The 27,602-nt window shown below is 43.3% G+C and overlaps 1 protein-coding gene across 1 annotated transcript; it reads right to left on the bottom strand.

Moving 5' to 3' along the window:
* Positions 1 to 1,086: 1,086 nt before the first annotated feature.
* Positions 1,087 to 26,058, bottom strand: ANAPC4 (anaphase promoting complex subunit 4). The gene is made up of 29 exons (XM_072155679.1): positions 25,931 to 26,058; positions 24,575 to 24,724; positions 24,316 to 24,421; positions 24,114 to 24,246; positions 23,833 to 23,907; positions 23,131 to 23,157; positions 22,667 to 22,708; positions 21,267 to 21,351; positions 19,677 to 19,781; positions 19,522 to 19,605; positions 18,770 to 18,856; positions 18,548 to 18,612; positions 17,555 to 17,597; positions 17,394 to 17,470; positions 16,662 to 16,762; positions 9,626 to 9,677; positions 9,363 to 9,418; positions 8,338 to 8,384; positions 8,181 to 8,237; positions 8,040 to 8,096; positions 7,476 to 7,569; positions 5,976 to 6,073; positions 5,829 to 5,890; positions 5,687 to 5,725; positions 5,502 to 5,603; positions 5,239 to 5,316; positions 3,775 to 3,945; positions 3,175 to 3,298; positions 1,087 to 2,459 (listed from the first exon to the last, which is right to left on the bottom strand). Exons 2-29 carry the CDS (start codon positions 24,680 to 24,682, stop codon positions 2,268 to 2,270), a joined length of 2,367 nt encoding a protein of 788 aa, XP_072011780.1. The 5' UTR covers positions 24,683 to 24,724; positions 25,931 to 26,058; the 3' UTR covers positions 1,087 to 2,267.
* Between the last annotated feature and the right edge of the window lie 1,544 nt (positions 26,059 to 27,602).

Raw genomic sequence — 27,602 nt, forward strand, 5'->3', positions numbered from 1 at the left:
CCCCCCTACTGTGGGGTTAGTGAGCCATTGAAGACAAACTACCTTTACACACTTACTCCCTAGGGCAGGGGTGTCAAACTCATTTTCGCACCGGGCAAGATGAACCTCTGGGGCCAACTGTCCTTTTTATTACTGTAGAATGTATCTACTAGAGCTGTTTAGTTACATTTAGTGTTACAATCAGCTCTTTGAAGGCAACCACAATGCTGAACCATAGTGTTAAATAACAATGACCTGAGACGCAGACATGGCCACAGTGCCAAATAATCAGAGTGCTCCCCCCAGGGGCGCACACTGGAGCCGAGAAGAGGACAGCTGCATATTGGAGCAAGGCACTTGCGTCTATACTGCGCTCCCGATGAGCACAGCACAGGGGCAGGGAAACAAGGGCTGGATAACTCTAGGGTTTATGATGAGGGATATTGTCATGTGATAAGCAGCTATAAAGGACTGGAGCACATCCATGACAGGAGGAGTCATGACAGGAGGAGTCATGACAGGAGTTCCTGCATACTGGCAGGACAGCCAAACCAAGACTATTATAGATTGGCGCTGCTGCTTTGTGAGGAAGCAGAGTCTTCCCATCATGCAAGGAGTGCAATCTCTGCTGCTGTGGTCTGTCCAAGTAAAACACCGCACCTCAGGCACTATGACTTATTTTTGTAATCCATGGCCTCAGTCCTAAAATCACATTTTAACCCCTTCCTGATGTAGCCCTTTTTCGTTTTTATTTTTCCATGTACAGAGCTATGTGATGGCTTGTTTTCTGTGTATCACTGTGGGGAGGGGTAACACCCTCAGGAGCTCATTAGTATTATGTTAAAAGTTGATTTTAGAAGGAAGGAGGCCATGGATAACAAATATAATATCACCACCGTCGCGGTGCCTGAAACTATGAGTAAGTGCCCCTGGTTTATCATGATGGTAGATTTCCATGAGAAGTGAACCTGTGATTACAGCGGGTGTGATACAGGCCTCAGATTCGGTATAATCAATAGTGCAGAGTACGTGGCTGCACCATAGAAACCACAAGATAAGGAACATTATTACACGCTCCCATCTGCTGCTGCTTCTTACCGGGAGGTTATACCAGCAGAGGGTCAGGGTGCTGTCACACGTAGGTCTAACTCTTTAGAAACTGAATGAAAGCGCAGGGGTGCTGTGTCACGGGCTCACTCACACCTGCCTTCCTATGGAAACACTGTGATTGGCTGCATTGTTATATACCGTATATACTTGAGTATGCGCCAAGTTTTTCAGCACAAAAAAAAGTGCTGAAAAACCTAAACTTGGCTTATACTCGAGTAAAAAAACTAAATAAATACTCAAATTTCCGGCAGCAGGTTCGTGCAATGTCACATGATCTGGCCACAGACACACACGTCATAACTGTGCGCCGGACGGATCACACCGAAGACCTACGGGGGCCGCCGAAAAGGTGGCTATATACTGGGGAGGCTGTGACCAATGCATTTCCCACCCTACTCTTATACTCGAGTCAATAGGTTTTCCCATTTTTTTTGTCGTAAAATTAGGGGCCTCGGCTTATACTTATAATGAACCAAGATGAATGTTGCATTGCTACAAAACTAACATTATAGTTATGTTTCAGGCAGATAGGTACATGATTAGATGCTGGCTCTGGGCACTGCCGCGTAGTCTACCTTGTTGGTGAGAGACTGTTAGACATGTATCTGATACATCATGTAGAAATTTTGGCAAATAGTTTTTCCCCAGGACTCTACTACCAAGTTGCAATGATATTCCATACACAATTGCAGCGCGGATTTGTTTTACGTTAAATATGCAATTTCATAATTGTTTGGAGAAATAATTTAATAGGAACTTTCTTGTGTGATGTCATGAAGTTACTTTTGTTTGGATGACATCACAGGGACACAAGTGGTCACAGGTTTAGAACACTTGGTGCCTCCATTTTATTCTAAACCCCTTAGCGCTGTTCACGTGTTAAAAAAAAAAGCAAATTGTAACAAAATATCATCATTTTATGTCACAAGACGGTAAACGGATCACTAGAAGCTGCTGTCACGTAAAGCAGCTAATTTAGTAAAATGCCATCTTCTTGGGCCCCTAAAACCTCACTGAATGGAGATCCCGGAGCATCAGAGATGTACAACAATGGAGGACGGGCTATGGCCGGGTTCTGCTCCCGTTAGTCATGTAAGACAGATGTGGCACAGATGCCCTCGTTCCAGCCGCCCCCTGGGGTTGGTCCATAGTCTTATTTCTCTATAGATGGAGGTCACTCAGGACTCCAGGCTTTCTTCTGTAACATCTGCAGCTTCTATACCCCCGGCCTGTGCATCGTCCGTGGAATGATCCAAGTCTTCCTCAGTGACATCTTGGGAATGAGATTCTTCTTCCTCTTCTTCATCGGCTTCTCCATCGTCTTCCACGTCCATCTCAAACACTCGCACGTGGCGCAGGTTGGAACTCAGCTGCGCAATTAAGAGATAAGCGATGGTTAAAATGTGGTCTGAGCACTTGTAACGTTCCCTTAAAGGGGTTTTCCCCACAAAGAAAAGTACTTGCTGATGTTCCTAGACCCCCACAGATCACGAAAACCAGGGGTCCGATAAAGTGCCAGGTACCTCTGTCGGACCCCTCGCCGCTCCGTCAGACTAATGGAGCAGTGGGGCGTGCATGACTGTTCTGCTCCATTAATCTCTATGGAGTGGGCGGAAATTGCCGAGCACAGCGCTCATCGATCTCCGCCAGCTCCATAGAGATAAATGGAGCAGAGCGGTCATGTGCAGCAGTCTGCTCCATTAGTCTGAGGGACCCCTCGTTTCGTGATTTGTATGGGAAAACCCCTTCAGGACCACATCAGAGCTGCCATAAATTTACAATCCTCCTACCTTATCGATCTTGGAATTCAGGGGACACTAAAAAAATGTAGAGTATAAATGCATTTTTTTCACCGGTGCTCAGAGAGCTATTAAAAGTGAATAAGTTATATGTATACAAAAATGGTACAATAACAAAATGCAACTAGTGCAGCAAAAAACAAACCATTTAGCTACATTGAAAGAAAAGGATTTATTGTTCCAAATGTGGTAATGCAAACCTTTAACCCCTTTAGGACCACAGCAAATTTGAATGTAGTTCTGTCCTCTCATCCCGTATGCATTGCTCTACACACGTACAACTTACCACAGAGGCCACCTTGCGTACGCCGTTCACAGACACGTAATGGGCTTTGATATTCTCCAGCACGCGCCACTGACTCTCCAGGTACACGGTGGTGGAGGGGATGTTACCGCACTGCTCCTCCAGCCTGCACAGCACAGGAGGACAACGTCACCACAAAAATAAGTTGAAGGTCAATCCTCCTCAGCCATATTTGGGATCAGGAAGGAATTTCTGTAATTTGGGTCAATTCACATCAGCCTCATAGGTTTGTAAGTCTTCTTCTTTTTTTTTTTTTTTAAATTTTAGCAACTTTTCATTGTCTCTCTTCTTAAAATAAATTTTATCCCTACTTTTTTCCAAATTGGGGTCTGGGGGTCTCCACAACCTGTAACTTATGTTAACTTTTTCTTAATCCACTCCTCACCCAAAAAAAATGTAAACTTACTGAACACACCATCATTGCCTCACTAGATGTTTTCTCCTGGAGCTGGGAAAACCCTGTCCACATTAGATGGTCAGCAAATCTGACATGTATGGCCTGCATAGGTCTTTTTCATGTATATCAGGACTAATATATATATATATATATATATATATATATATATATATAAAACCACTTACCTCTTACTTGGATCTCTAATGAATGGATGATCCGCCTCTTCATCAGAGTAGATTGAGGACAGCGGCAGAAGAGCCAAAATCCTGTCTTTTCCCTCGGGCTCATTGTTATCTCTTAAAACCAAAGTCACAACTTCATCTTCATAAAACCGAGCATCGAGACAAGTGTAATGTCTGAGGACCGGGAATAAAACACATTTTATATTCATCTTTTGACTCATTGGGGGTAATTTATGATTAGACAGGTTCCTTAATAATAATAATTCCTTTATTTATATAGCACACACAGATTACGCAGTGCTGCACAGAACTTGCCAAATCAGTCCCTGTCCCCAATGGGGCTCACAATCTAATCAACCTACAAGTATGTTTTTGGTGTGTGGAAGGAAACCGGAGGACCCAGAGGAAACCCCTGCAAACACGGAGAGAACATGCAATCTATTTGCAGATGTTGACCTGGGTGGAACTTGAAACCAGGACCCCAGCGCTGCAAGGCTGTAGTGCTAATCACCGAGTCACCGTGTTCCTTGTCCGTCTCTATTCAGTGTGACGGCATCGGAGCTCCAAAGTGGCTTTGCACCTTGATCAATCAGCTGGCTTGTGCATAGTCTTATGCTATGGGGGTTGTTTGCGGAAGTCACATAAAAAGGAGAGGGGAGCTAGGGGGCTCAATTTGTGCCAGACTTGCATCTAAACAGAAAGTTGCAATGCATGAACTTGTGAAAACTTGGCTTTGCAAGCTTAATGAATGTGGTGCAGGCTGGGTCCATGTCACAGGGAATTAGTTAGTTTTTCTGTAGGTTGGCCAATCCATACAGTGAGAGGTACAAAAATGGATGGATAATGGAGAGGATGTACACGAGATTGGCTGATATAATCTAAACCCCACAGTTTAGCGTCATCTGTATTATCCAGCTGCAGAATTGTTGTGATGTAACCAAAATGAAAGTGTTTACCCGTCAGTATGGATTATCCCATACAGCTCACAGCAAGGAAACAAATGGATTGAGAGTATCCCCCTGTCTTAGGGTGCATTCACATGGACGTATGCTGTCACACATCACCCGCGCTGGAGAGGAGAGGGGAGCCCTGTTCACCCCTCCTCTTTCCATACAATATAGAGCCATTGTGCTCACTGTACCGAGCCCAGACGCCATACTCTCCTATGGGAGGGACATATACCTGTTCGCAAATACGTCCCTCAAAGCGTTGTGTGAATACACTCTAAGAAGATTTTCACGATAAGTGGCGATCACTTTCTTATCCCTTACTCTGTGGATAAGGGATAACTTGTAATACAAGATAAACCTAGAAGGGGTGTGTTCGGCCAACTTCACCCGCTGCAAAGGTGAAGAAAATAGGCAAAAAAAGTGAGAAAGACGACAAACACTAAACTCATCTGTGTATAATACTATATTTTCATAGGATAACGTTATGCAGGTGCTGGCGACACCTTATACTACTCACATGGACTCTGAATTGTCACACGTGCTGCTGCTTAAGGAACCTCCAAATTCCACAGCCACGAACGCTTCGTTCACAGACCTAGAAGTAAAATAATCCAGGATTACGACAGTTAAGGGTGGGGTTAATATTGAGTCCCAGAGAGCTGCGCACCCTCCAATATAGTGAATGGGAAGTGAAACAGCTTTTATCTAATAAGATTAATGTACAATGCTTCCTGTATTCACTTGTACCATTCATTTATGCAAAGTTTGTTGAAAAGTTACCTAGAAACATCTGTCGGCAGCCTGAACATGAAGAGCTTGGTGTCGGAGTTCTCCATCATACGGAATAGGACATAGTGCAGATTCTGGGATTTATCGTTCCAGCTGGAAAACATTATAGGATAAACAGCTATAAACTGGAGTCTGACAGTAATAAAAGTAGAATAAAAAAAAAAAAAAAAACTTACAGGGACGGAAGGGAAATCAGCCTGGGACAAGACTCCTCGCTGCAAGACAATCAGAGAGATGCTTAGTTGTTTCACGGCTACAGGACAAACCCAAAATATCATCAAAAAAATCAAGGAGCCAAAAACTTAGATAAAAAGTTACCTCTTTGATGCATAATACAGAGGAATACACAGTTTTTGCTGGATAGATTTCCCTATAATGTCCTGTAATAAAAGGCACAGTCATATATAAGCAAAGACAGTACTAAATTACAATAACATTTGCATAATGATGTAAACCAGGTCTTACAGCAGGCTTTGCCAGGCACTGGTCAATCACCGCTTCCATCTGTTGCTTCACAAAGTGGAGGGACTTTTCTGAATAGTAAGGGAACAGCAATGGACTCTCTGAGGAGGAAAGGGTCCGACATTATTCTCATACAGCTACAGACGGTTATCACTGCAGTCATGTAAAGGGGTTGTCCAGTCTCTGCTAATAATGAATATGGTTTGTGTAATGAAGTTATACAATTTTCCAATATTCTTTCTGTATCAGTTCCCCAACGTTGGCTAGATCTCTGCTTGCTGTCATTTTACTCAAAGCTTCATTGTTTTCTTCCAGTGGATAGAAATCAGTCCATGGTCATGTGATGTCACACAAGTGCATGGCTCATTATATCCCTGATCATGTGATGTCACACAGGTGCACGGCTCATTATATCCCTGGTCATGTGATGTCACACAGGTGCACGGCTCATTATATCCCTGGTCATGTGATGTCACACAGGTGCACGGCTCTTTATATCACAGAGAGTAATCAGAGCTGTGTGATATAACAAACGGTGCACCTGTGTGACATCACATGACCAGGGATATAACGAGATGTGCACCTGTGTGACATGAGGTGACTAGGGATATAATGAGTCGTGAACCTGTGTGACATCACATGACCAGGGACCATTTTTTGGACTCAGGAAGTAGAAAATGTAGATTCCTATAGAATGACGACAAGCAGAGATGAAGAAAAAAACATAAGGAAATGATACAGATGGTATTTTGAAAAATTGTTTGTATAATGAAAAGTTATGCAATGTCAATTATTTGCTGTAAGTTGACAGCCCCTTTAATCTCCTCCTTTAAGCCCAGGGGTTACACAGTGACCTTGTGATGTGATACATGATAAGAAATGTAGTCATGCACCATTCCTGCAGGGTTGAATATGTCTCGACACAACGGTGTGGCCTTATAGTGTGTGACTACTGATCGCTTCTTAGATGTAGCCCGATAGTGTCTTTTGGTAGACAGTATTTTGAGCTCCCATTTCTAGCTAGTGGCTGATGCTAGGATGAGAAATCTGGTTCATTATTAAACTATCTACGTTTAATTTTTTGAGTTCTTTGATACGCAACCTAATTATGGAAATGTCATTGTATACGTTAGTTTATTGAATATTTACAAAAAAAAACCCAAATGTGCAAAAAATTTTTTAAAAAAGACTATCTACATTTATCCAATGTATGGAGGAGTGGACCCAAATCCCTGCAGCAGTGTAAACTACAAGAACTACAGAAAACATGATCTCTAACTGCAAACATCCATATTTTCCCACTGAATGCCCCCGCACCCCCATGGCCTTATATGTACAGCTGAGCAGGTATATGTTGTGAAAAGTGGGAATTGAATAAAAATTTGATACGAGTTGGAAGAAACCCCATAACACTTTAGATGATACATTGAAGCCTCTTAAGATCAGGGGCTTTGGATGACATTAGGTGTAGATGAATAAAAGTTGCGTTTTTTGTATAAATACCTTTCAGAGAAGCGCTGCTCTGGAGGAAGTTAAACCACTGGTTCCCTACTGCTCTGGGGGGTGACATCAAGTTATCATCTTCATCCTTCAAATACTAGAAGAGAGGTTAGGAAGAGGTTTTACCTTTATAGATCTTATGACGGATTCCCCAACCACAGACACCATCAGCAATTGTTGTCTCTCTCCCAAAAAATTCCATGTATAAAGCTGAATTCAGAGTTCTCCAAAAGAGGACACACTCATTCACACGGCCACGTGCTCGCCCAGACCGGATCCGGGGTGTAGCACATGGCTGGGTGGTGAAGGGAGGGTGTCCCTCCCCATTGAAAGTTGGCCTAATCACGGTGTACTCAATGCACCGTGACCGGGTGCCGAAGACTTCTATTGTGGCCGTGTGAATGGGACCTTAGGCCACAAGTTTCTGCAGCCACCCCATGCATCTATTTGAGGTTTGCTTCAGGATCTTGTGGTTCTTGCAGAAACGACCCCAATCTGCAGTGATAAAACAAATCTGCTGCGTGTGAATTCACCCTTATTTTTGTGATAAAATAATGAAGCCTTTACCTGACCCACGCGTTCTACATTGAAGTATTTGCCTTTCTGGTTATACAGCTCCGGTGCCTACAATAAAACATACAGGAGGACTGAAGCAGGAGAATACTACTGGTATGTTATATAGGATCAGCCATGTACTTATTCACTTACCTCATTGAAATTCTCTGTTATAAAATCAGCCACAAAAGTGATTTCATTCTGAGTCATCTACACACAAAGCGAGTGACATATAAAGTATGAGGACGGCACACCAGTCATATGATGTCTGAGAGAATGGAGGGTTATACATTATTACATTATATTTTACCTTATTCAGCTCAGGGGGAACATGATCTTCTGACATCCGCAACATGGCTGCAAAACAAAATGTTATTGAATGTAGTTCAATATGACTGGCAAAGTAGTCACAAAGGCAGGTACATATTACAGAGCAGGAGGAGCCGAGCAGATTATACATAGTGTCCTATCTGCAGGCAGCATGTTATAGAGCAGGAGGAGATGAGCAGATTATACATAGTGTCCTATCTGCAGGCAGCATGTTATAGAGCAGGAGGAGATGAGCAGATTATACATAGTGTCCTATCTACAGGCAGCATGTTATAGAGCAGGAGGAGATGAGCAGATTATACATAGTGTCCTATCTACAGGCAGCATGTTATAGAGCAGGAGGAGATGAGCAGATTATACATAGAGTCCTATCTACAGGCAACATGTTGTGGAGCAGGAGGAGGTGAGCAGATTGTACATAGTGTCCTATCTACAGGCAGCATGTTATAGAGCAGGAGGAGATGAGCAGATTATACATAGGGGCAGCCGCGAATCCGTCGGGTTTTTCCCGAATATTTCCGTTTTGTGCTGTATTTCACGGGATTGTGGCGCACGCAACTGATTTTTGGCGCAATCGCGCTGACTTTCACGCGACAGAAATCGGGGGGCGTGGCCGTCAGACAACCCGAAGGATTCGGAAAAACTGTGGAATTTAAAAAGCCATTTGTGTCGCAAGATCAAGCACTCACATACACCAGAAAAAAGCAGGTGAACTCCGGCGGACCTCAGCGCAGCAGCGACACCTGGTGAATATCGGCGCACGGACCTTAGTGAATCCCGGCAGAACCCGAATCAGCGTCAGAGAACCCGCCGCTGGATCGCGAATGGACCGGGTAATAAATCTGCCCCATAGTGTCCTTTCTGCAGGCAGCATGTTATAGAGCAGGAGGAGCTGAGCAGATTGTACATTTTGTAATATAGGCAGCATGATCCTTGCAGAGCACATGAGATTTTCAATGTGACAAGTTCTTCTCTGAAGGAAAGAAAATGCAATGTTCTCCTTACCTACATATAGCCATCGAAAGAAAGCCTTGAAGTTTTTCATGCCACTGTCTATAACTCTTAAAGAAATCAGAAAATCAGTTCTCAGCATGAGCCAATACTAATCAGATTTGTAATTTATTTTGCATCTAATCTACAACTAATTATACAAACTGTAATCCAAGCATAAGAGCCAGTCATTCTGAGACACTTAATGCCGTGACCTTTTCATTTTCCTAAATATTAACCCTGTAGAGGATCATCAAAATGAATGTAGAAGTTCTTACTGTAGAAGTTCATTTGCTTTCAGGGTGAAGGAGCCGACAGCGGTTACAGCATCTGCAAAAGAAAAGAATCAAACACATCAATGCACATTTCTCTTATCCTAAACGCACATCTATCACCTTTTAATAGCAGAATTGAGTCCGACCAGAGATCGCACTAACATTTTTCCAGAAGGGGAAAAAATACTCCTCTTACTATTTTTGAGGAGTATTTTTTAGTCGAGGAGGAGTATGAAAATTTTCGGTAATACATATATACAACTCATAGCCGTATATAATGTTAATAGACGCTATTTATAAAAAAAAAAAAATCATCTCAGTCAGCACACCGCACACACTCACTGTGTTAAGGTAAACCTAGCTGATAGATCAAATCCTGTCATTTCTACTTGTTTTATTTTCCTAAAAAGTTCTGCAATAGAAACAATGAACTCGAGCTGGCGCAGAGACAGAAAAGTTTTGAAGCTAAGGAATGCGGACCTGACGTCAATGTGCAACAGCAGGGAAGTTCTCCAATCAAGAGACTACATGAGCTGGGAATTCTCCGCCCCCTTCTGCTTCTTTCCTAATTTTTATATAGATTTGTGGATCCAAATAAAGCTTGTGCAGTGCAGATTTGCCCCGGGCAATGATAGCATGAGTGTGACTTAAATCAGCTGTTGTCTGAATTATTCCTTACGACGTGCACACATGCTTATTGATTAGAAACACGCAGCCAACGCACACTAAAAGCAGATATCTTAAATCCTACCCCAACAACTGCACACAGCGCGCACACTGCACCGCACCCACCTCACACTGCACACACAACCGCGGCTCACACTTACCCGGCACTGCTCTCAGGTCCTGCCAGGATCACATAAACACTGGCTGCTGCGGGGAGGGAGAGTTGGAGCAGGACAAGGAGCAGTAGCTTCGCGGCCCACGTCTTCCCTGGGGCCGGCGCTCATGTAGCTCCCGCGCTACCGACATTTCCCTCTTTTGCAGCGTGTGCCAGACTGCTCAGCCTGTGCGCTACAGGGAATAATTGCCAATCGTAACTTGCGCATGGCAATTATTTTGGGGATAATGGCGCCTCATCATGCGTCTAGGACGCGTGGTGAGCCCTTAATGCGATCTCTGAGTCCAACTTACTTTACCTGATACTTATGGCCCAGGTTTGGGTTTTTCTGAACCCAGGTATCCCCTTACACTCTTGGCCTGATCACATGACCGGAGACATTTGATCTGCAGCGGGGGCGGACCTACCTCATTGTCGTTGTGGGGCGGTTCATTCCCTCCAGCTGCCCAGTGGGGGTGAGCCCGGGGGTCCCGCCCAGTGGGTGGGTCCAGTGGTCTGGGGTATATGGTGGTTGGTTTGGTGGTCACCCTAAGCACGCCCTATGGGAGGGGACACCACAATAAATACCTGGTGTTTTTCCTCACTCGCTGCCGCTGATATCAATGCGACAGCGTGAGCCCACGCCGCTCTGTCTTACAGTATCATGAATGACAGTGAATATATGTGACCCCTGATGATAGGAGCACTAGAAACGCGTTGGGTCTAAAATAGAACGAATGGTGTTGCTGTGGAGAGTAGGGACGAATACATATACCTAGACTAGTGGGCTGCCTGAGTTTACCAGTGGCAAGCCTTTGGTTCTATAGTATAGGTTCTGTGCCCGAGTTTATCCTCTCTGATGAACACACCGATTGCTATCTGTCTCTAGGGTCTAAGATCACCTCATTGGACCCGGAGTCGATATAACTTTTTCTCTTTTCCGCGGCATTGTGGGAAATGACACATTTTTAATGGGTTTGACCATATAGTGGTCTACTTTTAATGCAACTGTGAATAAAAGTTAATTTTTAATATCCACAGTCAGATCCCTCTATGTATCAGTGAATTATCCTTTTTTTTGAGAGATCTCCAATTCTTCGTATTATCTATATTAGTCAGTGAATCTATCAATTTTCGTTGTCCATTTACTTTACCAAGGGATGGCAGGATTTGTGTTTTCAGACCCCTCTATTGACACATGGACTAGTGAGGTGCAGAGCGTGTTTTCAGAAGCAGAATTACCCCAATCTACGAGGGAATTATCCCTTAAATCTGCATTTAGAAGCCTCACCAAGGTTTATAAGGATTACATAAGGAGCTGGTGGGAGGTACAGGGATTGGAGACCTATCTCAAAAATAAGATCATACCAAGAGGCCTGAGAATCCCCATATCACCAGCGACTAGATTGAAAACTAATGACCTTAAACAAAGGTGGGAGGCTGAGTTAACCGAAAGTTCACTTCGGCTTATTCATATACTTGTAGAGGAGGAAAAGATCTTCTGTTCGAAACTGGAACAAGATTTGAAAGGGGAAATTGAAAAGGTTAGAACCCTTAAAGATAGTGCAGGCTTTGACAAAAAAGACAAGGCCTTACAACAGACAATAGAACGCTTTACGTCTCACTTGAAGGAACGGAAACACTTTCAGTTTCTGAGAGATTCACGCGATTTCAAAGAGCATCGCGAATACCAGTTTCTAGAACAACAGTCTCAATCACCCCCAGATAAGGAATCGGGGCAATCTACATCTGAGGGTGAGACAACCGACTCAGAACGCAGCCATACATCAGCTGCTAGGGGTAGAGGCGCTAAACCTAAACAACAGAGAGGTGGACAGAGGGGCAGAGGGAGGGGTGGAAGGGGTGTAACCCCTTTTTTAGATGGAAACCCCCCCATCGCCAGATACCTCCTCAGAGGGAACAAAGAGTAGCATCCCACTCTGATGATCTGCAGATCATCAATCTATCAGACCACGTTCTGAGTGGTACAGAGATGTGTCTGCTTGGGAGGGGGCTCTCGTTTGTCCCTACTGTTAAATTTGATCTTTTCACCTGGGTGAAGGATCTGCATCTTTTCGCCCGGAAATTAAAATGGATAAAATTCTTTAAACACAATGATAGGAGAAGATGCCAGGAACTGGGCTTAGATTTAAGTGATATAGAGAGCTTTGATATATTGAATGAGCTATGGTGTGATGCCAACCGTATAGATGGGGAAGGGCCATTTACAGATCTTAAACTAAAGAGCAATAAAACACCCCCAATAGCAGAGACGACGGAAATTGATCTCTTTCTTGAGCTCGTAACCTCGGAACTCAGGGATCTCAATGGTTTTGGGCAGCATAGTCTGCAAAATCTATCTGTGGAGGAGCGTGAATCCTTACTTGACCTGGAAAAGAATAAGAATCTGATTATCAAACCATCGGATAAGGGCGGTAACATTGTGGTACTCAACCGGAGTGATTATGTGAGTATGTGCGACACCATCCTGCGGGATCCCCAATGTTACCGCCCTTTACGGTTCAATCCGATGGACAGATTTAAGAAAGAACTGGAAGGTTTGGTTCAAGAAGCCTTGAATAAGAATTTGATTGATAAGGAGGAAGCTAAATTCCTGGTACCTAAGTTTCCAGTTATGGCAACCTTCTATGGGTTGCCCAAAGTCCATAAAGGATACCCTCCTTTAAAGGGTAGGCCCATTGTCTCGGGTATAAACAATTTGACCCAAAACACTAGTATATACCTGGACAGGATACTTAGACCGTTTGTGACGGGCCTCCCCTCCTATACACAGGATACAACGGATGTCCTTAAACATCTAGAAGGTATTTCTCTTGAACCAGGGACCATGCTTGCGAGCCTAGATGTCGAGGCGTTGTATTCCTCGATTCCCCATGACCTTGGTCTAAGAGCGGTCAAGTTTTATCTTGACATGAGGGGAGTCCAATATAGGAATCACAACGAGCTGGTCCTGAGCCTGTTGTCCTTTGTTTTGGAGAAGAATTTCTTCATTTTTGAGGGCCGTATCCTCCACCAACAACGAGGTACGGCTATGGGGAGCCCAGTAGCCCCCACGTACGCGAACTTATACCTCGGGTGGTGGGAGGAAACTGTGGTCTTCGCTGAGGAATTCTCTAAGTGGTCATCGTCGATTGCCCTGTGGCTAAGATATATCGACGATGTCCTTATACTTTGGACATCGTCGGTGCAGGAATTCCATGATTTTGTGGGAGCCCTAAATGTGAACGAGCTGGGACTCCACTTTACAAGCGAGATCAACCAGACATCTCTAACCTTCCTTGATCTGGCAATCTGCATTGAGGAAGATGGTTCCCTTCGTACTAAGGTCCACAGGAAGGATACTGCGACTAATAGCCTTTTGAGGTGGGAGAGTTGTCATCCTACTCCCCTCAAACGCGGAATACCACGAGGTCAATTTTTACGCTTACGTCGTAACTGCAGTAATCTCTCTGACTATACTGCACAGGCCAAAGAAATGAGCCACCGTTTTGTAAATAGAGGTTTTCCCAAACAAACCATCAAAAAGGCGGAATCTATGGCCAGAGAAACTGTAAGGGACACTCTTTTGATTCAAAAACCCAAGGTAACAGTACCAGGCTTGACTAGACTAGTAGGGACTTTTGACGCACAGAATGGGGCGGTCAAACGTATCCTAGACAAGTATTGGCGTATCCTCCAGCATGACGAGGACATTAGGGAACATATCTCCACAAACGCCACGGTTACTTTCAGGAGGGGTAAGAATCTAAAGGATAGGTTGGTCCATAGTTTTTTGGAACCAGCCCAACGCCCCCAAACTTGGCTGGGCAGACCAAGACCGGGAACTTTCAGCTGTGGTAGCTGTAAGGCTTGCCCGTATATCATTAGGGGGTCCACCTTCAACAGTGCAAGCACAGGGATGGTCTACGACATCAGGGACCATGTGACCTGTGAAACAGCGGGGGTGATTTATCTCTTGACATGTAGCTGTCCTCTCAACTATGTCGGAAAAACTTTTCGCCCTTTTAAAAACCGCATTAGGGAACATATAAGGGACATTAAAAATAACAAGGACACCCCGATCGCCAAACATTTTAGGGAACGACACAATGGTGATTACAACTTGGCGCGTTTCCAAGCTATCGAATGGGTGAGACCCCCAAAAAGGGGAGGTGATTGGGACAATCTGATTTTACGCAAGGAGACACAGTGGATTTTCAGAATTGACTGTGTGTCACCGAGGGGCCTCAATGATGTCCTTTCTTTTGCAAGTTTCATCGATACATGATTTTGACTTAATTTGTCCTATTTTGAGCTCCCTTAAAATGAAATAAAATAAAATAAAATATATTTTGCTCTCTTCTTTGCCCCCCTTTTGTCGCCCTTTTTCTTTCAGATGCAAGCTGACGGGGCATCAGCTTTGGGGCTTCTTATTTTCTGCCCCTTCCACTTTTCAGTCATGTGCTACTTTGGAGTCTGTTTTATTCTGATAATCGATAATCAATACTACACTTCCTGCCAGGCACCATGGACAAGTGCCTTTACCCTGATTTAATAATAGTGTGGGTCCTCCAGCTGTTTCCATAGGCACTGGCTTTTATCTAGTGGTTTATCTCCAGCTCTTACCCCTATTTTCCACAGACCACCCCCTCTCTCCCTTCGGCTCTCGACCCCGGGGGGGGGTTGGCCCTGGGGGACATATTTTGCCCCCGCGGCTTTGAGATGGGCTGACTGTTAATCCATTGACAGTCTGGGACCTCCTGGGTCTCTAGAGGCGTTATGCCTCGTAGACCATATAGGCTCACCCCTCTCCTTCCCTTTGGAGACACGCACCTTATTTTGGCAGAGTGTGGTTCGGATCTGGTCACTCCAGTCTCCGCTCTGCATCTGCCATAGTTAACCCCCCCCCCCTCCCACCCCCCCTTTTTTTCCCAACCCCCCCCCCCCCCCCCATTTTCCATCTGCGGGGTTTAGTGTGGGGCGGCTTGTCACCTGGCGAGCTTATTCCATCGGGTTGCGGGTTGTGGGGTGTCGGATGTCCTCCTGTAGTTCTCTTGTGGTGCTCCGGGTAGACACGGGGGTTACTATGGTGACGTGACGCTGGGCTCCGGCGTGATCACATGACCGAGGTCACATGACTCTTGGCCTGATCACATGACCGGAGACATTTGATCTGCAGCGGGGGCGGACCTACCTCATTGTCGTTGTGGGGCGGTTCATTCCCTCCAGCTGCCCAGTGGGGGTGAGCCCGGGGGTCCCGCCCAGTGGGTGGGTCCAGTGGTCTGGGGTATATGGTGGTTGGTTTGGTGGTCACCCTAAGCACGCCCTATGGGAGGGGACACCACAATAAATACCTGGTGTTTTTCCTCACTCGCTGCCGCTGATATCAATGCGACAGCGTGAGCCCACGCCGCTCTGTCTTACAGTATCATGAATGACAGTGAATATATGTGACCCCTGATGATAGGAGCACTAGAAACGCGTTGGGTCTAAAATAGAACGAATGGTGTTGCTGTGGAGAGTAGGGACGAATACATATACCTAGACTAGTGGGCTGCCTGAGTTTACCAGTGGCAAGCCTTTGGTTCTATAGTATAGGTTCTGTGCCCGAGTTTATCCTCTCTGATGAACACACCGATTGCTATCTGTCTCTAGGGTCTAAGATCACCTCATTGGACCCGGAGTCGATATAACTTTTTCTCTTTTCCGCGGCATTGTGGGAAATGACACATTTTTAATGGGTTTGACCATATAGTGGTCTACTTTTAATGCAACTGTGAATAAAAGTTAATTTTTAATATCCACAGTCAGATCCCTCTATGTATCAGTGAATTAACCCCTTACACTCCATTTCTTGGATTAGATGGTAAAGATGCAATTAAGGCTTAATAAAGGAAATCTACAATCCCAGCAGAAAGTTGAACAAGCTTGTGGTTTTTGCCAAGTTTGTGGTTTTTTGCTAAGTTTTACCCTCGAAATTGTTTCTTGGGGCCTCCCAACCAGACAGGATGTTCCCCATTATAACGATGAAGGTCTCCTGGATACCTTAAGAGGTAGAAACTCACCCCGGATTTTCAGGGCAGAACATACAGCTCCAGCAGTTTAGTTCTAGAAGTTGCACCTGTAGATTTTTGGAATCTTCTATGGGCAACATGAACTAAAGGGCTTAAAAGCATGTAATAAAGTTCGGTGTAGGTTTTATTATTACTCGCGTCGCACCTTCAATAGCTTTGGCATCCAGGCCGAGCGGCTCATACTTCTGCTTCCATAAGGCCATCCCTTTCAGCTCACTTAGATGATAGAGTAAAGCTTCCGAACCACTGCAAGAGGACAAATCATTACACATACAATTATTACACCCTATTATTGTTAAGTACCAAGTAACCCCTTAAACTCCATTCTTGGATTAGATAGTAAAGAGGCTATTAATGGAAATCGAACATCAAAATCCAGCATGATAAGCTAGGGACACTTACTCATAGATCCAGTCACCGTGACTGTGGTAATCTTCTTCTATGGCCTTCTTCTTTCTAAAAGTCTAAAATTATCCTAATGAGTCAAAAGGGCTCCTGGAGGTATTTTCAGAGCCCTTCCATGCTGTAGCTTCACAAGCTGTTACACAGTCTCCCTTACCCCCTGATCACATGGCAGTGGAGGGAGAAGTGCTCCTGCACAGTGTAAGGGCCTGTGATCCTGCAGACTGGAGGGGCCATGGTAATGCTCCCCCAGTGTCCTAGCTAATTACCATAATTTACAAAGTTGATTTTAGGAGGAAGGAGGCCAGGCTAACAAATATAAGAAGAGTACCACGGTCAGTTTATTAGGCTTTATTTTGATGGTAAATTACCCTAAAAAGGTCCAGTTTAATCACATTTGTATTTCAATCACCAGCAGTAAAGTGTGAAACACCATTTAATTCAGAAAACCCACAACTGCATTAGTAAAGCTAACCTTTGTAGATGACTGATGACTAGCTTCTGAATAGTGGAGTATGAAGACTCGACAGCTTGTCCCAACTTCTTCAAGCCCTGAGAGGAGTAATAATAATATTCTCTAAGTTACTGCTTCTACGGTTTTTTTTTTGGAAATGTGATAGATAAGAGAACACTCACTTTCACAGTCAGCTGATTCATCAGTAATTCCTGCAGCTCAGGACTAAAGGCCAAAAAGAAACAATATGCAAGTGTAGTTAGTAGTAGCGGACTATCTCCCCTCTTTCGTCAAAGAGTTTCATAGACTGCTAGCTCTCGTGGGCCCCCCTCATTTCATTCAGATGTTGTTGTTGCTCTCCGATGTAATTTATTACCTGAATAGGTATCCCACGATCTGTAAGGCTCTGTGGAAGTATGATGGCGCGATCTAAACTTACATGGGTAAGCACAATCTCTATTTAACACCCAGCATACTATGAAGGGCAGACACCAGCACTGGGCATAACTGGGCAAGTGCCAGGGCTCAGAGCTGATGGGGGACCACATAAGGGCGTACATAAGGAATCCATGAGGAGGCTGATATTATAAACTAAGTAATATTTTAGGGAACAGCAGACTGTTTTAGTTTCAAAATGTTTAATGCCACCATGTGAGTTCACTGCAAAGGGGCCCACTGAGGCTCTGTTGCCCAGGGGCCTGCTGAAGCACTGGAGCCGACCCTGATACCATGTATGTACAAATAAAGTGTATTCTGGGAAATGAAGAGTTAAATAGTCAGTAGATGTACTAGGGCAGTAGTAATGGTAAACCGTTTAGAGACTAAACTACAACCAAAACCCACTTATTTATCGCAAAGTGCCAACGCAGAAATTTAAGCAGTGACTTCTTGCTCCCAGTTCTTCTACAACTTTCAGTCATATTATCATATAGTCATATCATTGTAGCTGCTCTCCAGGGTTTCTCTGTACAGGAAGAATTGAGGGGTCAGCAGGACAACCTCCAAAGATAATCTGTCCCTTTTCAAAGATATGTCGCTTTAAAATCGTGCTGAGAATGCTGTCTAGTGAACTCTGAGCTAGGACAATGGCCTGGATACCAAGTGCCTCAGGTTCGCCCCCACTGTCCTAGTCCCTGCTTTCTACATCACTATTAAATACTAGGCTCTGATGTTACCTTGATTTACCCCAAAGCAGGAGATCCATAAATTCATCCTCAACAGACGTGGTTGTATTTTTCTCCTAAAACAAATAGATATATTGTACATCGTTATATTATATATATTTAGCCACCGCAGGCGGGTATAGATTTGGCAGAGCGACAGTACTGCTTTTGGGTGCAACCAGCCTTATTACTGTAAGGTAATGATCATCTCATGAAAAATAAGCACATACGCACCTGTACAAACTTTGTTAGCTTAAAATCCATCTGCATTAGGATTTCTTCCCAGGCTTCACACATACAAGTCAGAGATAACTTGATATACTGCAAACAAAAAAAATAAAAATAGTGTGACAAGAAAAAAGGTGGGAAAAGGAAGAGTAGATAAAAAAATCCTACTTTTTACAATAGGGGCCTTTCTTTTAAGCAGCTCCTGCTGCTATGTATAACCAGTCTGCTCCACTATCCATAAATCATACAGACATGTAAGAGCAAAGTCCCTTCTACAGATTCCTAAATTTACGTCTATGACCTCTTTGTTCCTTCTGGGTCCTATCCCATTTGCAGACATCAAATGTGTTGCATTAAACCCCATTGTAGTGCTTGAATCCATGTTAGGAACCTCATGAACAAAACTGGTTTCCGTCAGATGTATACCATCAGGGTCTGGGCATCCAATGGAGTCCTGTGGCAGGATGAACTTATTTTTTCCCTGCCCAAATAATAAAAACTCATACAAAACTTGCAGTTAGGCCTAATTCACACGAGCGTATGGGGGGGGGGAAGCTGGCGACAGTACACACATCCCCCATAGATTGCACACATTGCCCATCTTTCCCGTGGCACAGAGCCGTGCATCCTTATGGAGAAGGGAAGGATAACCCCTCCTCCTCTCCATCGCGCCAGATGCTACAGCCCAGCGGGCATACGTTTGTGTTTATCCAGCCTTACACTGTAACAATGACAATGCATAGGAGCCTGCATCCTACCTGCAGAAGAGTTGAAATGTGGGTAAACTTTCTTGCCATTCGGGTAACCTCTGGTAAATATTCGGACAGTAAACTAGTATCCAGCTATGAAAGAAAGGACACATTTTAGAGAACCACTATGAAAAGCACACACAGCATAGACTACCCTCACTTACCTGGAAATAGGTGATCTCAGGAGTTGTGTTTGTTGTGAGCTCAGTAACAACAGAAAGGGACTTCAAGTCGCTGGACAAGCACAAGCCAAGACACGAGCCGAACACCTAAAAGCAAAAATGTGCAGGTAGCCAGTGAGAACACGGTTGTAGAGGTGTGCTGTGATCAGCTGTTCACCTGAAGAGATGGATACTGGGTACAGATCCTACCCTCTAAGGAAAATGCATGGTCTTATATTTGTGTGTGGTTTTTTTCGATTGGTGCTAAAATATATGAAGGGCTCTACTGACATGAAATGGACCATGTATGTCAGCAGAGTTTGTCCTTATACCACCAGAGATACTTCATGTGCTGCTGCAAGGTGCTTCTAGAAGAGAAAACCTGTGTCATATGATAAGTGATGACATCCAAACCGGATTGCAAATCCATGGATGCAAGGCAAATCCAATAAAATAAGTAAAAATTTGCCTGTTCCCATTCCGAATAGGTTTTTCAAAGAACTACAAGGGTAGATTTGTGTAGGAAGATCTAAGCTTAGCCTGGCAAATCTTCAGCGCCTTTACAGATTTACTCTCCCTCACTGCGCCACACACACCCGAGATATGCTTGCTAGGCCTGCTCTCTTGCAGGAGTCATTATTCATGGCAAGGAAATGTAATGCACTACGTTGGTATGACCCGAATACCCCTACTCTGAAAACGTGGAGGGCTCACATTAGCCAAATCCTTGGAAAATATTTGTTATACAAGCACAGAAATTGTCCAGACAAAACTTTATAGCATTTGGGGTGTTTGGTGACTAATTATTCTCTTCCCAGATTCAGAACCTCCCTCTCCGATCTATTATCCAGATCATAATCATATGATCTACAAGGGGACAGGAGTCACTTAACAACTACCCCCTTTATATTTTCCCTTGTATCTGGACGGCCATTGGACCAACTGCATTATCAAATTGTTTCTATGTAAATGCACGTGTAAGGACAATTTTTAATCTGGGTGCGCAATGGTGTTTTGTGCTTAATTTGTTAATTGTATGTCATTCCTGCACAATATTGCATGAATAACATGACTGTCCGGGTGCAGAATTGTGCAAAAAGTAACTGTTAGAGCGACTCTATAAGACTCTGGATAATATCTAAAGACTCATTAAGGTCATTTTGCAACATACTGGCAGTCTTTCTTGAACATCTCAATGTTTGTGTACATGCATGCAATAAAAAAAATTACTTATGTGAAAATGCACATGGAAATCTTGTGATGTGTGTGAATGGGGAGAGGCAAGCCTGATAAAAGTCAATGGGTGTGATTGTCATCCAATATAAAGTGGATTTCAGCAATATCAACTCCATTGGGTGTGTGCAGGTCTATAAGCATCGGTTTACAGGTCTGTACAATAAACTTTTATAAAAGGCAAAGCACAATATGGGAGCTGTGTTGTTGGATGTGAAAGTGTATTCTACACATTAGGAAATGAATAATTGCTAAAATAAAGTGCACCAGGAAATCACAGATATATATATATATATATATATATATATATATATATATATATATTTATTACTTAGTTATAACCAATGTGAAAAACAATACCTCTGTAATTGTTGCAATCTTGTACATTCCATACGCATAGATCTCAATTTCCCCTGAGACTCCACCAAGGACCAGAGCATTAAGCCTTATGGAACAAAACAGAACAGTATCAAATGTATCAAAATGCAAAGAGACGCTGCAGGTTATTGATTGTAAAAGAAATGGAAGAAATAAATAACAGTTTATATAAAAGGTGTTAAAGAGGACCTGTCACCCAGAAAATCAGCACTAGGAGCTGCTTACTAAAGTGCTAAAACAAACGCAGCAGTGTTACATTGTAAGCGTTATCGGAAACCTCTGATAACGCTAACAAACACCGCAACGCTGTATGCTAGAAAAGCCTTACTGCTTGCAAAGACCCGAGGCTGTCTCGTTTTAACACATTCAGTACAATGTGTGATTTCCCTATTTTAATAAATGAGGTGGAAAATCCCCATATACTGTCATACTGTAGAATGGCAGTATATGATAGGATCGATCAGACAACCTAGGGTTAAAGTACCCCAGGGAGTCTGAAAAATTGTAAAATAAAAAAAAAATTATAATAAAAAAACCTAAAAATTGAAATCACCCCCCTTTCCCTAGAACTGATATAAATATAAATAAATAGTAAAAATCATAAACACGTTAGGTATCACCACGTCAGAAAATGCCCGATCTATCAAATATAATAACGGTTTTTCACTGCGTTTAACCTGGTAACAGAAAATTTTATTAAAATTTTTACATATTGCAAAATGCCAAAAAATTGCCGATTTAGAGATTTTGGCGCCATTTTCTGTTACAGGGATCACGCCTGGGAATAACCATTTTTATATTTTGATAGGTCGGGTATTTTGGGACGCGGTGATAAACAAAATCATAAACATGTTGGGTATTTTATATCAGTGCCAGCACTGATCGCAGGGGTTGGGTGTTTGCTGAGCCCTCTTCATGCACCCGCTGCCTCACCATAAAGTTATGGAATGTCATGGTGCAGCAATGGGTTAGGTAACTGCTAGATCTTACCAGGTGGAGGTCTGTCCCTTCTCACTGTAAACACAGGGCAGCCAGTGTAAAAAACAGATGCTACAGAATTGGTATTTCATAGAGAATACAAGTATTTACTTAAAGGGGTTGAAAAACATGGCAGCCTTCTTCCAAAAACATCTCCATCTAGTGAGTGGTATTAAATCTAAGCTCCATTCATTTATACACAGCTGATACGCAATACCAGCACAAGCCATGGTCAGGTGTGGCGCTGTATTTGGAAGAAAGCAGCCATGTTTTTCAACTACCCTTCAACCAAACAAGTAAGGAGAGGTGACAGATCCTCAGGCCAGGTTCCTTGGTAATTGTACAAGAAATAAGAAGAGCACAAATAAGCCAGATATGATGAGATCACCATCACTTTCACCTACCGAACATCTCCCAGAAGTTTTATTTCATCCGATTTTTCTTCACTGTGATAAAAAAAAAAAGTTATTTTAATTTTCTTTCCCATTACACATAATCTGGTAAGACAGTGAAATGTATATTGAATATAACCGCTTCACCACAGACTCTTTACTGTAATCACATGGGAGAAAGGCTGCCACATCCTGCGCCAGTCTAAATATCCCCCATGCTGGTGAACATGCCGCATGCACTTAATGAAGCGTGCACCAAATCTGGCTTGACGTAGACTCAATCAAGGTAGAATCTGACATTCTCTAGCGATGCCTTGTACATTAGAGAACTTTGCTAGTCACTTCTTCTAATCTACGACATTCCCATTAGGTTGAAATGCAGATAATGAATCAAAATGAGAGGCATTGCAGCCCGCCAGTAACTTTGATTTTGTGTGCATTTTTCTATCATCTTAAACCCCCTTTATTTGCCTTACCTGAATATTTTTGCTGTTGCGTTGTAACTGTAAGTAAAATTAAAATAGAAATTATTAAGTAGCTGGATAGCAGTTGCCAACATTAAAAGGCCTCATGCAGATAGCAATAACCTGGGCTTAGCACACACACCTCACCCCTCCCCTCTCCATAGACAGCCTGTCCGGGCTCAGTCACAGTGCGGTTGGACACTCTGTGCGCACCGTGACCGGGTGCCATAGACCTATACGTGGGCCATGATAGGGTTGCAAATTGCTTATCTGTATCACCCCCAAAACAGTTGTGTGCATGTAAATAAGGAATAGTGTGATCTATGAGTAAGTGCCCCTGGTATATGCTGTATTTTAATGGTAGATTTCCTTTAACCCCTTCGTGACTGAGGGTCATAGACGCCTGAACGTCCAGGTCAATTTTTTACAACTTTAAAAATGAGTATTCTCTGTTCCTGTAAAGAATCCATACACAGCTATCATATTCAAGGGGAGATTCTCCTGTTTGATATGACACCAGAATTGTGTTTCTAGGTGCCAGGGTTCAGGAGACATAGCCATTTGAAGTAGGACATTGTAATGACGTTTATAAATGTCCTTTCTGCCCGGGGCATGTGCAAAAAGGAAGTATGTAGCCGTAGGGAAGACGTGAAGGGGTTATGTAAACATATTTACAGAAAATAAAACAAACTTACAGTAACCATTGAACCTTACTTTTTGGGCAAAGCTGGCAACCTCGGAAGGAGAATACTGGACTCATTTTCTGCATTATAAAACGACTTCAATACACTGGGGGGGAAATAAAACGTAAGAAGTTCTGATGTGCTGAGAATACAAGTCATATATGACGTTCTCGTTGCAGTTGACTTTCCAGGAATTCTTACCCCAAAACTATTTTAGGAACTGTATGGCCATTTTGAACACTTTTTATGGGTGAATGAAATAACTGAGATGTGATCGGACCACCAATGATTCCCTTACATCACTGGACCCACCTATTCTCCTCCGTTACTTCCATCCACTGCATGCAGGACACTGGCGTTTCCACTGAGAAGGAATGAAGGCTTTCTGGCTTTTCGACATCACAAAGCACAACCTTCTTGGTGTCAGCCAGACTAAAGGCCAAAACTATGGATACATATAAATAATCAATCATAAAGATTTCTCATAGACAAAACATACAGAAGATCCACTTACGTTTGCCATCAGGTCTCCAGGCTAAGCACGTCACTTCTTTTCCTGTATTTTCATTTGGGGGTAAAACCCAGACCCTCTGGATATTTGCCAGTCTATGAAGCAGCACCTGACAAGACAAGAGCCATAATACCACACAAGATTCCAGAATATATCAAAAATCCTAAACTGGGTAGGTGATTACTTATTAACTGTCCACTATTTATGGTTCTATTTGTAATGGCCGGTCCAGGCTGCGATACTAATGTGAACAGAGCTTTACCTCTCCAGCTTTATTGACAAGTGCTATAAGATCCCTCTTGGGAGACCAGGACATAAATATAATTTCCTGGGGTAACTGCTTCTCCCCGACCTGCCGAAACGAAGGCATCGCTGAATCTCAGACGCCTTCTGTAAGGATATCCACTGGCACCTGCAAGAAGAAAAGCAACATGAGACATTAGATTCTTTTAATATAGAAAAAAAGCTGGTTTTATGGAAGTCACCAGTGAAGATGATCCATATAGGTCACCTCTGTGTCACTGTATACATGAGTGTTACAGATAATTATATGTACAGTTATATATACCACACAGGCTATATATGTTTTTAGTGGGGTTATATATCGCTATGAAGGGTATATATGTTATTAGTGGGGGTATATATCGCTATACAGGGTATATATGTTATTAGTGGGGGTATATAAAGCTATACAGGGTATATATGTTATTAGTGAGGGTATATATCGCTATACAGGGTATATATGTTATTAGTGGGGGTATATATCGCTATACAGGGTATATATGTTATTAGTGGGGGTATATATCCCTATACAGGGTATATATGTTATTAATGGGGGTATATATCCCTATACAGGGTATATATGTTATTAGTGGGGGTATATATCCCTATACAGGGTATATATGTTATTAGTGGGGGTATATATCCCTATACAGGGTATATATGTTATTAGTGGGGGTATATATCACTATACAGGGTATATATGTTATTAGTGGGGATATATATCACTATACAGGTTATATATGTTATTAGTGGGGGTATATATCCCTATACAGGGTATATATGTTATTAGTGGGGGTATATATCACTATACAGGTTATATATGTTATTAGTGGGGGTATATATCCCTATACAGGGTATATATGTTATTAGTGGGGGTATATATCCCTATACAGGGTATATATGTTATTAATGGGGGTATATATCCCTATACAGGGTATATATGTTATTAGTGGGGGTATATATCACTATACAGGGTATATATGTTATTAGTGGGGGTAAATATATCACTACACAAGGAATATACGTTACTTTTATTATCTAATAATACAGTTAATTACTGGTGAGATACGGTATATTCTACTATATATGAAAGAGCAGTTATACACAGGTCACCATAGGAGTGATATATGTGACCACGGCGGAGATATTGCACACCAGTCATTACAGAGCAGACGGATTCATTAATATGGTGATGCTGTGTATGTCCTCATGATAACATGTCTACATCAGTATGGCGGAGCTGTGTATCACTACAGGAAGTGCGGGTTACTTATAATAAATCTGCGGTACTGCACAGTGTGCACGGCACAGTAATGTGTCTGTGTGAGGACGTCACCTGCTGCGTCTTCATACATCACCGCCCGGCATCAGCACGGCGGAAGGATCTGCAGCGCGGCCTGCTGACGTCACGCCTCACAGTTTCGCGCTACGATTGTGATTGGTTCCTGCGCTGCGTAGAAGGACTGACGTCACGATCACGTGCCCGCAATGTTTGTATCGCTGTTCTGTGTTTGGGTCGTCATGTATGTGTAGTTCTGCCCTGTGTGTAACGTGTGTATAGCGGGTTATATGTCACTGACCTCTAGCTGCTGCCTGTGGGCACTGGAGCCCCTGTTTCCCTGAGGGTGATTTCACACCATGCGTGGCGTCGCGTTTGTTGATCCGTTTTTGACGCACTAAGGCTTCACCCTTGATCCCAGGCTTGGGTTACATTGCGTTTTAGCAGATGCAGTGAAAACGCAATGTAACCTTAGCATGTGATCAAAGCTGAAGGCTTTGGAATGCATCAGAAACGCATTAAAAAACGTGACTCACTGCATTGTGTGAACGCGCCCCTAGTTTCCCACCATCTAGCGTTTATTATAGAACTATAACACAAATAATAAATACTGATAGCTGGTGGACCTGTCATGGGAATTTAGGACAACCCCCCTCGAATATGGACTCCCCAAAAAATAACTTACCAAGAGATGCGATGGCAAAGAGCAACATAAAAACCGGCACTGCTGCTACCTGAGGGCGCCGCATTCACACGTTGCGTCACGTTTTTGACGCATTCCACTGGCTTCAGCCTGGATTACATGCTAAGGTTTCCTTGTGTTTCCACTGCATCTGCTAAAATGCAAAACCTCAGCATGTAATCAAGGCTGAAGCCAGTGGAATGCGTCAAAAACGCAACACATTGTGTGAATGCACCCTCGGGGCGCCTTCCCATGTGCCGTTTTCATCACATTTTTGAACGCATCCAAAACTAAAGTGGGAGGGTGTTTGGCCAAAATCCACACGCATTTGCAATGAAACACATTCATTTCAGGCAGACCTCCCTCCCACTTGCTTTTTGGATGCATTTAACCCCTTCCCGACACGCACTGTACTAGTATATTTTCTGTTGGGAGGGGGTAAGGGAGGTCTGATGGTGGATTGGGAGTTGCCTGAGGGCTTCTTTAACCAGAAGAGGGTGTACAATCTGCCCCCCCCCCCCCCCCCCTCTCTCTGTTCTAAAACCTCTTTGTCTAGGAACTTCTCCATAACCGCACTGTTTAAACTTGATTCTGCCTGGGTTATCGTGCACCGCCGTGTGATTCCCCTGCCATGCATCCGTCACAGAAGCCCCAATAAATATCCCCCTCATGTATGTATCTGATCACATGAAATCACAGCAGCCTCCATGGAGGATGGGAGGAATAAAAGTCCATGGAGGCTGCTGTGATACATGGGGTAGCCGTTGCAAATAAGAAGCGTAAAGGACATGAGAGGACATCACCTTGGTCACATCACATGAAGTGCTGAATTAGTGGGAAGGTATATAGGAGCGACTAGCTTAGCAGGATACACCCCCTCTAATGCCAGGTAATATAACAAGGTAGATTTACGGGGATGCAAGGGAAACTATTTTTAGCTAAAAGATGGGCATCAGTTAATAGGGTTCGATAGGTCACTGAAAATGTGCTGACAGATTCCCTTTAAGCAAATATTAAATATTTTAATATTTAGGATCTTAATACAGG

Source organism: Engystomops pustulosus, chromosome 6, assembly GCF_040894005.1.
Source record: "Engystomops pustulosus chromosome 6, aEngPut4.maternal, whole genome shotgun sequence".
Classification (NCBI taxonomy): Eukaryota; Metazoa; Chordata; class Amphibia; order Anura; family Leptodactylidae; genus Engystomops; species Engystomops pustulosus.

What these genes read in the sequence shown, in the direction of transcription:
- ANAPC4 (XM_072155679.1), bottom strand. Translation starts at nt 24,682, where the DNA reads ATGCCTTCGTTTCGGCAGGTCGGGGAGAAGCAGTTACCCCAGGAAATT. An exon ending in GAAGTAACGGAGGAGAATAG is followed by an intron (nt 23,908 to 24,113) that starts GTGGGTCCAGTG and finishes TTTCCCCCCCAG; the next exon opens with TGTATTGAAGTCGTTTTATA. An exon ending in CTGATTTCCCTTCCGTCCCT is followed by an intron (nt 5,604 to 5,686) that starts GTAAGTTTTTTT and finishes AATGTTTTCCAG; the next exon opens with CTGGAACGATAAATCCCAGA.